The following is a 15,845-nucleotide window of genomic DNA, read 5'->3' as shown; positions in this document are numbered from 1 at the left end:
TGAAGTCATCAATCCCCTAGACTTAGAACTACTTAAACCTAACTAAGCGAAGGACATCACACACAGCCATGCCCGAGGCAGGATTCGAACCTGCGACCGTAGCAGTAGCGCGGTTCCTGACTGAAGCGCCTAGAACCGCTCGGTCAAAGCGGCCGGCTCCGCAGGTTGAGTTTCACACGACCGATGCTTTCTGAAACCTGACTATGTGTTCAAGATTACTGTAGCAAACCGATGTTAAGAATATTGGCCTGTAATTTTGGGGGTCCATTCTTTTACCATTCTTTTATACATCCGTCACCAGTTCCTTTTTCCATTCTTTTGGGATTTTGTGCTGTTAAGAGATTCGCAACTGAAACGGAGTTCCAGCCGGACCTGGTGACTTATTTGTTTCCCACTCTTTCAGTTGTTTCTCTACACCAGGGATGCCTATTGGTATGGCTCCATGCAAGAGTCTGAGCGATAGTCAAACGATGGTACGTTTGTACAACACCGTCTTTATGACGTCGTCTTCCTGAATCAGTCACAATGGTCGTCCGCTTCGCCAAGCGGAACAGTGGCGCAACAGATTAAACCAGAAATTAGATGTAGCGGATCGTTTAGTAACAGTGCTGATCATACAAAGGAACTGAAATAAGACTCTGTGTGCCCCAGGAGCGGTCCTGGCGAACCGGCTGAGCGAGGTGGACGACTGGACGGTGCTGCTGGTGGAGGCTGGCGGCGACGAGACGGAGATCTCCGACGTGCCGGTGCTGGCCGCGTACCTGCAGCTCAGCAAGCTGGACTGGCAGTACAAGACGGAGCCCCAGGGCACCGCCTGCCTCGGTAAGTCTCCTGCTGGCTGCTCTACTGAGCCAAGAGGTCCCACTGAACGTCTGCCCTAACTCGACCGTCCGTTGCTAGACAGGGACTCTTGTTCCAGAAAGGAATTACTTCGTTACTCTCCATCCCGACTGGTGAGTTGCGATGTGACAAGACTTTTCCTCCTGCGACTTTTTCTTCTGTGCCAATCTCTTTGTATCAGTATAGCGCCTTTCCCAACATCTGCAGATGTTTGATGTGTATCCAACAAGTTTTGCCCTCTATGACTTCTTCTGCTACCATGTTAGTTATTCCCAGAGATTTTAACACACGACCAGCCATCCTGTCTCTTCCTCGCAAGGAAAGTGCATGCCCTATGACGCTCAGCAACACAGGCAAGTATCTGGATAGGCGGTGCGTGGGTCTGCTCCTGTGAACTGCTTCTGCAATACAGGCCGAGAGTGAAGGAAGCGAGTAGGAGCAGGAGAAGCAAAGCACTTCGGTACTGCAGGTAGCTTTAACACTTTTAACAGAGTAAAAAAACAAGTAAATATACTTTGGTTAGGATGAGCACGTAGGTGTGAAGCCGTAGTCTGTGTCTAATCCTGTGAAGTTAGAATGACTTTTCTGTGTAATCTCAACACTAAAAAATACTCGTTGCTGTTCAAATTTTAATTCAACGTAACTAACACAACGTCTCAATAGCAAGCTAGGCCACTCCGTAGTAGAAGCGATATTTCCAGGCCGTCTGCTCTTGATGAAATGGGCAGAAATCGAGACGGCACTCGCTGAGCCCTACAGCGTCAGCCAGGGGGAGCTGTGGTCGGCGTAGTTAGTCTTCTGCCGTAGTGCCAACTTACGAGAGCGTGCATCTACGTTGTGGCATCGCAACTATCGGCGCCACAAGAAAATAAATCGTTTACCCCCAAAACAGTGAGCTGAGACATTCGCGTGCAAAACTGCGCGTCGTACCACGAGAGGCATTTGGATAATGACATATTCAAGATCTAAGAGAGGAAAGAAACAAAATATAACAGCACGAGAACGACAAATAATTCAATGTAGAGACTTATGTCCCTCTGATTAAAATTATTACACTATCTGAACAACAAACTATTTCCACTGACCTGATAGTGTTGCACAACTATTCAAACTGCAAATATGGAATTTCAGTGAAATGGTTAAAGTAAAGCGGAACAGTATACACCTGACTAAATCCACTTTTTCAAATTAAACTTCACTTCTGCATTCAAGCAGTCCAGCAGCAAATGCCACCTAATTACATATTCAAACGGTGATTTTGGTATCGCAATATCGTAACCTGCGTTTTGCCAATCTTACTGTAACATAAGCGTATATTTCGATGCGAAAAGTTGTCTGTATAGAACAGAGATAAGTCTGGTAACTTAACTTGTGGCTTTCCACATGGTAGTCTTACAAAATCAACGATCCTTACAACGAAGAGCTTATATTACATAAATAAGTACATATCAAGAAACTGGCAGTATTTTTCTGCCCTATTCGATGTATTTTTGGTACTAGTTATATCAATATTTTGTTTCTTCGCGCTACCAAAGTTCCGCTCGGAGACCTTGAACAGATGATGATTCAAAGGCCTCACGTGGGAAGCCGCAAAGTTTTGCTAGTGAATGGCTCAAACCACAGCTTTTGGTATGAGCGATTTATGTTCTAATAACAATTCTTGAAATTTTGAGCGTTTGAGTACACGCACTTCCCTTGTAAACTTTTTCCACACAGTTCTTTCCTCGCCGACTCGGCAGAGTATTTCATTTCTTAACTTGTCACTTCACTTTGTTTTCAGTCTCCTTCTGTGACATTGTATCTCATCCGCATCGATTGTCCTCTTTTCCACTTTATCTACAGTACATGATTCACTTCCGTACAATCTGCTGCTCCAGTCGTACGGACTCAAACATTTCTTTCTCAAGTTAGAGGCCTATGTTTTGCTGTAGTAGAATTGTTTTGTCGAGAAACCCTCTCTGCCTGAGCTAGTCTGCTTCTTACATCGTCCTTGCTTCATCCGACATGCATTGTGGTTCCAAGGCACCAGGATTCCCTCACTTTGTCTTTTACTTCCTTTGTTTACCCCAGATGTATATTCTTTGCTTAATGGACTGTTCATTGCGTTCAGCACGCCAGCAAGCCTTCCTCGCTTTCCAAGAGTGCCTAGATCATCAGTGAATGACAAAGTTGATGCCCGTTCACCTTCAATTTTAATTCCGTTTTTGTATCTTTATTTTACTCCCTTTATTGCTTCTTTGACATACATGTTGATCGTTGGAAGAGATGATGATGATGTTTGGTTTGTGGGGCGCTCAACTGCGCGGTTACCAGCGCCCTTAGAAACTCCCAACCTTTGCTCAGTCCAATCTCGCCACTTGAATGAACGATGATGAAATGATGAGGACAACACAAATACCCAGTCATCTCGAGGCAGGTGAAAATCCCTGACCCCGCCGGGAATCGAAACCGAGAACCGGTGCTCGGGATTAGAAGAGAAAGGACGTACGTCCTTTTTTAATCCGAGGAGTATCAGGAGCATTTTATCTATTAATGAAACAGTTAAATTTAGCATCAGTAATATTAAACTATAATAACAACAACAATAATAATAATAACATAACAGTAACTATGAGCTGTCCACCACTGCAGCAATAAACTCGGGTGAAGGAAAGACAAAACTCACAGTCTAGAATTAATGAAGCGCAGCGTTCGCAGTTCGAATGGATACTGCTGCAGGGGATTTTTCAAAAAATGAAGAAACTAGTTTATTCTCCAAATTTCCATTCACTAGTGGCTTATGAAATCATTCTCTGGGGAAATTCAAGTTGCAGTGATAGTATTTTCACAATACAGAAGCACTTTATAAGTATTATATCTGGTGTTAATTCGAGAATATTCTGTAGAGACCTCTTCAAGAAACTGGGTACTTTGACAACTTCATCACAATACAGATCTTCATTAAAGTCATTTGTCATTAACAATATTTCTCTGTTCAAATTAGATATTGAAAAGCATGAATATAACACAAGGAACAAAAATAACCTCTGCAAAGACTTCGGGGGGTTAATGCTCGTATACATGCATTCAACAACCTACCAGAGCTCATGAAATGTCTTGTAGATAATGTACTGGACATTAAGACTGATATAAGAATTTTCTGTTGGGCAACTGCTCCTAACTCATTGAAGAATATCTTCACAGAAACCCAGAAGTGTAATGTTTTAGGCTAATGTACAATTAAAATCAGCACTGTAATACAATAATATGATGTCGTTTCATTGTCTTGCATCTAAATTAAATTAAACGTACATCTGTGACTTCTTTAAACCCGTTGGAAAGCATTATCCTATGGATCTACGGCATACGGCTTATGTAATGTAAAGTAAAATTGAAGAAAACAGATATAATTAAAATGTCGAGGAAGAACACGGCGGCTAAGATGAGATGAAATCAAATGAAGATCAAGAAAGGGAAAGGCGGAGAAAAGTAAAGAATGATGAAACTATGTGGATTTTCTGCGGAGAGGGAGAAAAGGCATGTTTTTTCATCGTGCCATTAAATTAAACTTTATCAGAAAGTGTTTCAGTTTCTTTACGAGATCGCGCAGTGATCAAAGCATTGAGCCCTAGCGTAGGAGCAGCGATGTTCAAACTGTATCAGTATAGCCCTGTTTAACATGTTCATGTATATATACACACATACTACACGACATAATACATACTACATGAGCTATCGTTCTGTGCGTGGCGGAGGGTACGTTGTACTGCTACTAATCGTTTCACTTCCTGCCCTCGCAAATGGAGCTAGGGTAAAGCGACTTTCTGTATGCCTCCACGAGCTCTAATTTCTCTTATCTTATGTTCGTGGTTCTTACGCGAAATGAACGTTGGCGACAGCAGGATCTTTCTGCAGCCAGCTTCAAATGCCATTCTCTAAATTTCCTCAACAGCATTTCTCGAAAAGAACCTCACTTTCCCACTGGGAATTGCCATTTAAGTTCCTGATGCGTCACCGTACTATCTGCGTGTTGATCGAACCTGCCGATGACAAACCTAGTAGCCCAACTCTCGATTGCTTCGATGTCTTCCTTTCATCCGACCTGGTGCGAGTCTCAAATACTCGAGCAGTGCTCAGCATTGGGTCCCACTAGTGTTCTATATGCAGTCTCCTTTACAGATGAACCACATTTCCTTTAACTCTCTCAATAAGCCGAAGTCGACCATTCGCTTTCTGCATTACAATCCTTACATCCTCGTTCCACTTCACATCACTTTGCAACGGTACGCCTAGATGTGTAATCGATGTTACTTTGTCAAGTAGCAGACTAATAATGCTTTATTCAAGTGTTACGGAATTGTTTTTCATGCTCGTACATTTCTCTACATTTAGAGCTGGCTACCATTCATTACATCAATTAGAAATTTTGTCTAAGTCGTCTTGTGTTTTCCCACAGTGATTCAACGACGACATCTTCCTGTAACCCTAGCGTCATCGGCAAACAGACGCAAATTGCTGCTCACCCTGCCCTTAGATCATTTATGCGTGTATAGAATAACAGCGGTCCTATCGCACTTCCCTTGTACACTCCCGACAATACCCTTGTTTCTGATGAACACTCGCCGACGGGGACAACGTGCTGTGTTCTATTACGCAAGAAGTCTTTGAGCCACTCACGTATGTGGAAACCTATCTCGTATGCTAATATCTTCGGTAACAGTCTGCAGTGGGGCAGGAATATGTAATCTGCCTGTTATCCTCCATCCATAGTTCGCAGGTATAATGTGAGGAAAGGGAAAGCTGAGCTTCGAAAGAGCGATGGTTTCTAAAACCGCCCTAATTTGCAGAAAAAAGCTGTTCTGTTTCGTTATGTATGAACTGAGAATATGTTCAAGAATCCTGCAGAGAACCCATGTTAAGAATATTGGCCCGTAATTTTACGAGTCATTTCTTTTACTCTCCTACATACAGGTTTCACTAATGCTTTTGACAAGTTTTTATTAAGTCGTTACTTTGCCTGTTTAGGTACAAATTTCGGTATGCGTTTTAACCTTCTTTTCAGTGAGGTAATGACCTGACCCTTTCAACTTAGCCCACAACTAGATGACATTTCAATATTAACTCGATTTCGTATCTGGTGTGTGGTGGAGAGTACTTTGTCGGGTTCTCGGCTAGATCCTTTGCTAAGTTATGACGGTGATAATTGTTACATGCTTCGCGCATCGATCTTTTTACAACTGCACAGATCTCTAGTAACTTTTGCCTATCGTCATTTTGCCCATTCTCTTTTGAATCGAGAGAGCAACAGTCACTGTTTCCTTAGGCTTTTCCAAATTTGAATATTAATCCACGGGGGTTACTTTCCTTCCATAATCCAGTTACTTTGCGTATAAATCTCCGGAGCGCGATTTACAATCAGTTCAGACTTTGGCTACAAAACCTCTACGTCCATCATATTGGAGTTAAATGATGTGCACTCATTGTTTAAGTGGATTGCTAACGACTGCTTGTCTACTTTTTGTAGAAAAAATCCTCCCCTGCCCTTCTCGACGGGTTTATTAACTTAAGTAAACATCGTTGATATGATGACAACATGATTACTAATACCTGTCTCTACATCGACACCGTGGATAAGGTCAGCACTGTTTGCAGCTACAGGGTCTAAAATATTTCCATTGCTTGTGAGCTGTCGAACTAGCTGTTCACGACAATTTTCGGCAAACGTGTTCAATAGTACATCGTTCGCAGCTTCATCAAAGAACTTCAGGTGAATGCCGCGGTCATTCCATCAAAATGACCGTGGCCGTTTCCCTGTTCCAGCCGTACGGATTGGTGTTCGAACGCTAATGACTTCAGCGTCGACGACATTTTTAACTCCAAAACGCCTTTCTTACGTTTTCTTAAATGAAGCAAAATGGTTCAAATGGCTCTGAGCACTATGGGACTTTTCTGAGGCCATCAGTCCCCTAGAACTTGAACTACTTATACCTAACTAACCTAAGGACATTACACACATCCATGCCCGAGGCAGGATTCGAACCTGCGACCGTAGCTGTCACACGGTTCCAGACTGTAGCGCCTAGAACCGCTCGGCCATAAATGAAGCACATCCCTAAATTTCGTCGTAGTCGTTTTCAAAGGAGGACAGCAGCAATGGATTGAGAAAAACGAGAAACTCTCTGTTTTATGTGCATATTGACAGAAACGGGTACCTGACAAACTGGTTTTTAAGCTATCGTTGTGATGTCATTACGTATATTAGTGTAAATAGCAGAGTACTGAGAAATACCCCAACTGAGACTATCGCAAAGATTAAACACTTTACTACAGCCACGTGGACTGGCTGCTGCATCTGATACGTCGGCATGTACAAATCATTGTGAACACTGACCACCACGACACTTCATGCTGCGTGCTAACGTTGCAGTTACATGACGCGGCACGAAAGGTATATAATCGGACCTGCCACGATTGAGGACTCATTCTAATGACGATCATTATCATATTGCGAGTACTCTATGGCTGGCGCAGCTTCTCCTTTCCCGCATTCCACCTGCTCTGATAGTGCCAATCTCTTTCTTATAGTCCTCTGGTATCCGTTGCATCCGGGACATCTCGGCCCGGGCTCCCTCTAGGTCGACATCGCTTTCTTCTGTCCTCTGGGCTCCACTCTTTCTTTGGCTCTTGGCTATCGTCCATCCTTTCGAGATGGACACAACTTTTTAAATCTTTCGTCTCCATGGTATCTACTAATCATTTATCGATTCCCATAGCCTGTCTTTTTGTTGGTATGTGGTACACGTCCAACTTGGAGATGCCTCAACTTCATATCTATTGCAAGCAACTTGTTTCTCTAGCCTTGTTTCCTACCCACGTTTTGCTCCTTACGTAGCGATATTTTCAACAACTTGTTTGGTCTTTCTGTTACTTTGTTACGCCAAAGGACCGAGGTCAGGTGTTGTACGGTCCTCTTGCCCTACCCTTCACTTTTTCCGTTTGGTCGTATCACAGCACCGGATACTTAAAAGACAAAAATCTCCTGGTGTTACTAGCTGAGAGGTTGGCTGATTTTCACGTAGTCTCTAACTTCACATGGAATAACTTGCGACTCTGAAGCGTAGAAATGTCTTGATATTATTTATAATTAGATTAGGAAAGACGTGCTTGAAATGAATAATAATGTTATCCAGATAAATGGTTGTTGTTGTTGTTGTTTTTGTGTTCTCGAGTCCGAAGATTGGTTTGGTACGAAATTTCGGCACATGCAAGAGCACACCAGTGATGGACCAGACTCACACTTGAGTTAGCACAGACTTTAATCATTTGCTAGTGTCTGCCACAGGTACAGGCATATATATGATTGGCTTCAGTGTTGAACATACTCGTATTTTATGGACCGTGTGCACTACTCAGATGACTTTTATTAAACTGTTTTTTTCTAAATAACGTCCCATTCACTTACGTGGTTCGCTGCATACTGACGACTTCTCTAATGGAGGGCTAATTTCCGAATGTGCTTTTTACGATGAATGTAGCAAGAACGCCAGGAAAAAAGTAGTCTCTAGTGTGAGCTGAGTGAACTAGGTTCCCACTGCAGCCGCGTCTACGGAGCTTGTTGTCGCTTAGTATTAAGCACTAATGTAAACAAATTACTGTTATTATCGGTATGCAAGTGACTGCATGAGCTACCTAATATCTTCCAAAACACCGCCCATAAAAACGGGATTTTTCCGGGGATCATACATCGTATTCTGGTAGTGGTAAAAAAGCAGGGTTAAGTGATTTAGTTAGCGTTTTGGCTAGAGACCGTTTGTACATCCAACAGAGAGATCATCTTACTGTAATTATTATACAGTATAGGATCAAAATTTGAATATTACTCACTTTCTCAAGCTTAGACAAATGGAGCAAATCGCTTGGTTCTTTTTGCATTAGATGTAGCCTACTGTGTGCCTTAAGTGGCTTATGGATGCACCATTTAGCTCATAGGCAGTTTGTGAAAAACCCGAAAAACATTGTTTTTGGGTACCAAAACCGAGCCGCGGATTCCAGGACGGGTATGCACAGCAAATGGTTGATTTTTTTGCAATACATTCCTAAGTTCCACATCTAGAATAACCGTGAAAACTTTATTAATACCTCTTTCCGTTTCTGAAATCCAGAGGTCAAAGTTACCCTACTTGCACAACTAAAATATGCACGTAAAATCCGGCGTGAAGCGAAAACATAATAAAGTGACGCAGCATGGAGAGATATGCTGTAAAGTATGACCGTTACCATAAGATGGATTCTGGGAACCCTGTGTTGTTGTAATACTGAAGCAAATGCAAAATGTTTGTGCACATAAAATCCGTAGCAGGTGCAATATTATATAATGTTATGTTACTTCGATTTCACATAAGTAAACTATCAAAATTTTACTGAGCCATTAAGTTCTTTTCATATGACTATCATGCCCTGCTGTAGCAGGGAAAAGAAGGACATCAGCGGAAAAACGATCCTATGGGCGAATATGCTCCTGTTTATTAAAGGACTGAGTGAGAAGTGGGTACCAGCTACCTCGTTCCACTTTCTTCAGCATCATTAAAAATCATCCAAAAAATTTTGGCATGGAAACGTATCCGCGCTTTTTTCTCCCGAGAGAGAAGCAGACAGAGGCAGTGTGAAAGAGAAGGAAAAGTAAGAAATACTGGAAGATAGCAGATAGTGGCAGCCGTATAGAAAGAGCGAGGGAGAGAATACCAGTGCGAGAAAAAGAGAGGGATACAGTGCCAGTGGAACATAGTTGACAATGACAGAACAGTGCTAGGAAAAGAGTGAACGAAACAGTGCCAGTAGGAGAGGAATAGAGATGGAGAAAGTTGAAGTGTGTGAGAGCCAGTGGTAATGAGAGACAGAGTCTACGATAACGACCAGGAAGAGAGAGATAGTGACAACGAGAAAAGAAAGCAGCGGTTGGATGGAATGAATGAGATAGTAGCAGCAAGAGAGAGCAAGAGGGAGACAGTGAAAGTGAGGGGAGACAATAGTAGCAGGACAGATTGTAGCTGTGAGTCAGAGGACAGTGATAAAGGGCACAAAGAGATAATGGCAATGGGGGTGAATGAGAGAATAAGAAGGGAAATGGGAGTGGATAGATACGAATGACTTACAGTGATGGACTAGTGGGAGTGAGCGAAATGCAGTTTGGGGAGTTTGTGGGGATGAGAAGTAAGTTGCATGTTAAAGAGCATAGATATGTTCGCATGTCAAATGACTCTCGGAGATTATGCAGTTATCTGTCTGAAAAAAGCTGCAAAATATTCAATTACTTCTCGATAGGGTTTCCAGTTGGTACAAAGACTGGTAACTTGCTTTAAGTTTTAGAAATGTAAAATTTTGCACTTCAAAAGACAAAGAACGTAGTATCTTATGGCTATAATATCAATGCGTCACAGTTGGAATTGGCCAACTCATAAATATACCTGGATGTAACTGTTGGAAGGGATATGTAGAAGAATGATCACACAGGCTCAGTCGTTCGTAAAGCAGGTGACAGACTTCGATTCACAGGTAAAAATCAAGGAAAATGCGGTTTACAAAGGTGATTATTAACGAAACGCTTGTGCAACCCATCACTGCTCAAGTGTGTGGGACCTGTACCGAATAGGACTAACAGTGGATATTGAATGTGTAGAGAGAAGGACACCACAAATGATCACAGCTTTGTATGGTACACGTGAGAGCGTCACGAAGATGCTGAATGAGCTGAACTGGCAGACGATTGAAGATAGACGGAAAATTTCTTTTAAAAGGCTGTTTGCAAAGTTTCTAGAACCGACTTTAGGTGCAACAAGGAAGAATATATACTCTAAGGCGAAAAACAACCGACGCACCACAAAGGAGTTACCTGAACAGGACGGAAATCGTTAGATGTGATGTACATGTACAGTCATTCAAATCACAACAGTTTCAGAAAAATGGATGAGTTATTCAAGAGAAAGATCTTCACAAATTGAGCAAGTCAACAACACGTTAGTCCAGTTATTCGGCTTGGCACTGATTGACAAAGTTGTTGGATGTTCTCCTGAGAGATGGCGTGCCGAAATTGTTCAATTGACGAGTTAGGTGGTCAAAATCCCGAGCTGGTTGGAGGGCCTTGCTCATAATCCTCCACATGTTCTCGATTGGCGAGAGATCCGGCGACCTTGCTGGCAAACGTATGGTTTGGCAAGCATGGAGACAGTAGAAACTCTCGCTGCCTGCAGGCAGGAATTACTTTGCTGATTTGTAAGACAGGGATGGTTTCGCATGAAGGGCAACAAAACGGGGCATAGAATATCGTCGACGTACCGTTGTAGTAGAAGAATGCCGTAGAAGGCAACTAAAGGGATCCTGCTACGAAAAGAAAAAACACACCAGAACATCACTCCTGGCTGTCACGACGTATGGCGAGCACATTCAGGTTGGTATCCCGCCACTGTCCAGGGCGTCTTCAGGCATTTTGCAAGTGAGCAGCCTTTACTTGTGTGTGTGTTACCGTAAATACAATACAGGAAATGTGAACTAGCAACTTAAATGTGTCACTGAGCTCAAAGCCACATACTTACATGAAATCGAAAAGAATCCTGTGTGTATGAAAACCGAACTCATTAATAAATAAGCAAACCAATAATATGACCCTGGTAAAATAAAGAAAGTGGCAGAACCTACATTGCACAAAGGAAACGAAACAATCACGTGTTATGAATCTCACCTGCAAAATGAAGTACTGGCAGAAAGAGCAACGCAGCAAGACTCCGCAACAGCTAAAAAAATACCGCTAAAAACTAACAACAGCTGGTACAGGGGAACTGGTTTCACGATCTTGACACAGGATGCCAATGAAACACCTGACTCAACCTTTGAAGTACTGAAATTTCAGTTAGGAAGGAACTTATAAAAAAAAATTATAGACTCTAATACGATTTAATCTAATAGCTTCGATGGTACAGTACATTAACTCAAAAGATCAGTCAGTAGAATAATTATCAAAAACTCGCTGTGTTGTATGTTTTTAATTTGCTCGGCTTCTGTCTCTAATATTTGCACGCGATCGATTATAGGCTATGATTCAATTCTGAGCTCGTTTTTTATTTCTTCCGATATTGTTTATAATTTCTCTTGGGATTGTTTCAACCGTTCATCTAATGTGTCAAACCGTGTGTTAGTTTCTTCCCTAATTTCGTCTACTTTATCAAATTTTCGCTCGAGCTGTGAGAAAATCCTCTGAAACATCGACATCATATCTGGAGTACCATCCGCATTTCCTGTATTTGTGTCAGGATTTGTACCCGTAATAGTTTCCGTTACATATTCCGAATCCATGTTGCTAACGGTATTTGCATTGGATACCGGCAGTTGAATGTTACTTAATTCTTGACCGATTCGATCACAGTTTGTTACGTCAGAAAACTGATTCACATTACGTGTGGTTGTACATTCACGTGAATCCATTCTACTGTTATTATCTGATTCACAAGTCATATCAGAAACGGTAGTTTGCTGAATGATATTAACTGTTTCCACGGTCATAGCGTCACTTTGTAGCATAAGCACGTTCGGTGAAGTTTTGCTGCGCTAAACAAATTTGACCGTTACTGTACATGTCGGAAAATGAAGCTGAATTTCAATAATGAATTGGCTTTTAATTACGATACAAAAACTGAAAATAAATTAACCAGACGCAAACACAAAAGCGTATCTAAGAGAGCACAACCTGCCTACCTTGACCAACAAAAATAACTTTTCCTACGTAATAGACACACGTATTATAAAAACAGAATACGCATAAAGTAAATCACAAGCTGAAAAGGAATTACATAAATGGTTAAACACTGTACTAACTACTAGCTGTTGCCGTTTGCGGCTGCCAAAACAATAATTTAATATTCTAGCCGCTTCAAAGAAAACCAAATGTATCCTAAGCAGGCTGTCACCAAGTGTAAGTGAATATCCTTTGCTTGTGTATGTGTTATCGTAAATACAAACCTGGGAACGTGAACTGAAATCTAAATGCGCCACTGAACTCAAAGCCGTATAACTTACACGAACCTGAAAAGAATCCTTTGTGTGTGAAAACTGATCTCATTCATAAGCTAATAAATAATCAAACCAATAATTTCACACTCAGTAGACATGGCCAGTGCGAACGGTTTGAAAGAAACGTATCCCCATAAAAAAAAAACTGTAATGTCGACCTACATAAGAATGTAACCTGAAACACACGAAAATTTCTGCACTGACAGATGGCCCTTGTAAAATAAAGAAAGTGACAGAACCTACATTCCGCAAAGGAAACGAAACAATCACGTATTATGAATTTCATGTGCGAAATGAAGTACTGACAGAAACAGCAACACAGCAAGACTTAGCAACAGCTAAAAAAATACTACTAAAAACAAACTGCAGTAGGTCCAGCGAAATTGGGTTCATAATCTTGACACAGAATGCCAATGAAACACCTGTCTCAATCTTTAAGTATTGAAATTTCATTTAGGAAGAAATTTATAAAAAAATTATAGACTGTAATATAAAAATTCATTTAATCTAATAGCTTCCATGGTACAGTAAATTAACTCAAAAGATCAATCAACAGAAAATTATCAAAAGCTCGACTGTGACGAGAGTGAAGTGGACCAACAGTACAAGTCTACAAAAATAAAAATAAACTTCTTACCTCATCAAATAATACCTTGTTCTTCATTTCAAAACCTTTTTTATGTCCGTGCGCTATCCGACCATTGTTCTGAGTCGTCATTCCTCCTCGTAATGAATCTGCATCTCATATAGTTCCAAAAGTGCGTTCATGCATCACACTGAACACTCAACGAATTCCCCCCCCCCCCCCCCCCCTCCCTGCTGCACATGCACACCGCAGCTGTCCACTACTGACAGTCAAAGTTTCTACGACAGAGCGTGGATGTAGATGTACAGTATTTATAAAATACAAGTGGCCCCAACGACAAGTCCGGAACCCGATGTGTGTTGGCCGCGCGGGATTAGCCGAGCGGTCTGGGTGCTGCAGTCATGGACTGTGCGGCTGGTCCCGGCGGAGGTTCGAGTACTCCATCGGGCATGGGTGTGTGTGTTTGTCCTTAGGATAATGTAGGTTAAGTAGTGTGTAAGCTTAGGGACTGATGACGTTAGCAGTTAAGTCCCATAAGATTTCACACACACATTAATGTGTGTTGAAATAAGAGGCTATCTGTCCACTCATCCCCACCCGTCTGTTATGTAGAAGCATACATCATAGGCACTTCTGCGTGCGGTTACCAAACGTTCTGACACATCCTTTGGCCCTCTTTCAGGAGCACTGCGTTTTCTTTCAGTTATACCTGGCTCCATTAGAATTACGTCACGTACAATCATCACACTCTCCTGTAACGTCTGGATGTTCTTGATTTGTTGGGCACAAACCAATGACGTTAAATGTCCCCATATCCAGAAATCCAATGGATTCAGGTCTGGTGAAAGGGGAGGCTATGCTGCCATGCCTCCGAGATCAATCCATGAAACTTTGCTGTGTGGTACCCACGCAATATCCGTAGAAAATGGGATGGCGTCCCGTCGTGCATAAACCACAATCGTCTACTTCCTGCGAAGGCAGCGTTCTCCAATAGCGCTGGCAGTTCATCGGGCAGAAATCAGTGATTCAAAGCATGTTTTAATCTTTTTGGTAAACTATATGGCGCTATGAGTCTGCCACCGACAATTCCTGCCCGTTGACTGATGCTGAAACCAACCTAAAGAGTCACATTCATGACTGAGGATTTACATCTGCCCACAGCTGCATATTGTGGTAAGTGACTATGCTGTCACTTTTGAATCCCGCCTTATTCAGAAATAAACTGCAGGCAGTGAGCTGCGTATCTTCACAGGCCCGTACCTCTACAGGCATTCGTTTCTGAATATACTGTTATGGAAACTTTTTTCTAGTTTCACCCAATACTACCTCCTGTAGGAATACATGGCACATTTTTCAAACATCTTATATTTCATGCTTGTCAAAATAGGCAAACCAGCTTACACCATCCACACCTTGGAACAAATGATGTAAGATGGGTTACCTATCTATAGGTGCATGAAGTATTTACTTTGCCGGTTTTAGTTTGCCCACAGAATAGATGTACATGGGTGGGCAAAATTTAAGGACAAAAGAAACGTTCACATGATGTGTCACTGCTAAGTAACAGAAGTCGATGAAAGTAGGACCAAATATAAAAAGAACTACTACAGAATAGTACAAAAGATAACTGAGAGAAATACACAATGAGATGGACAGAAATGACACTTCTTTCAATGACAATAATTACAGTGAATTCACTGCAATTTATGATGGCCTCCGTGACATTACAAAAAGCGGGACATGGTTCTACACTGTGTGTGATCACCACAGATGACAATGCATATCCTGCAGCGTTCTCACATGGTGCCCACAAGGTTGGTACGGCGTTTTTGTGGGAGGGCTTCCCATTCCTCCACCAATGTGGTTGATAACTGTTGGGTGGTAGTTGGTGTAGTTGGTGCATGTTCGGTGTGTTTGCTCACTGTAACCCATAAAAGTGAAGTGGGACCCAATGCACTTCTGAAAATACCCACATGTGGAGAGAGTACAGCGGCACAGTAACGTTGTCTGGCGAGTGCACCATATTTAAAGATTCAGACGCCGGTAAGCCCATGCTACATTATGCCCCCCAGACCACAATACCCGGATCATCAAAACGAACATGTCCGAGAACGTTCCTGGATGTATTAGGTGTTCCCATCTTTGCCGTATGAGTGCATATCTAGAATCACTAGTGAGAATGAATCTGCTCTCAACTGAGTAGTCAACTGGACCTCACTGGTCCAGTCCTTTAGGCACTATCGCAAATGGTGCTGGCGATATGTGGGAGTTGGGCAAAGAGAACACTACTACATTCGCCGTGCCACTGTGGAGCATGAGACTGCACGCCTTGCAGTCCTCTTAAATATGGCTACAATTGCACTCGTTGTTTGAAGTGGAC

General features: G+C 42.1%; 1 protein-coding gene across 1 annotated transcript in view; it reads left to right on the top strand.

Annotated features, from left to right (window-relative positions):
- LOC124545270 (glucose dehydrogenase [FAD, quinone]-like) overlaps positions 1-15,845 on the top strand; it is an 83,860-nt gene that overhangs the window by 17,536 nt on the left and 50,479 nt on the right. Inside the window, exon 2 of the mRNA XM_047124152.1 lies at positions 652-822. Within this exon, the coding sequence (XP_046980108.1) occupies positions 652-822 (171 nt within the window). The remainder of the gene's footprint in view (positions 1-651; positions 823-15,845) is intronic.

The sequence above is a fragment of the Schistocerca americana genome, chromosome 8, assembly GCF_021461395.2.
Source record: "Schistocerca americana isolate TAMUIC-IGC-003095 chromosome 8, iqSchAmer2.1, whole genome shotgun sequence".
In the NCBI taxonomy this organism is placed as follows: domain Eukaryota; kingdom Metazoa; phylum Arthropoda; class Insecta; order Orthoptera; family Acrididae; genus Schistocerca; species Schistocerca americana.
This window is presented reverse-complemented; position numbering and strand designations above follow the sequence as displayed.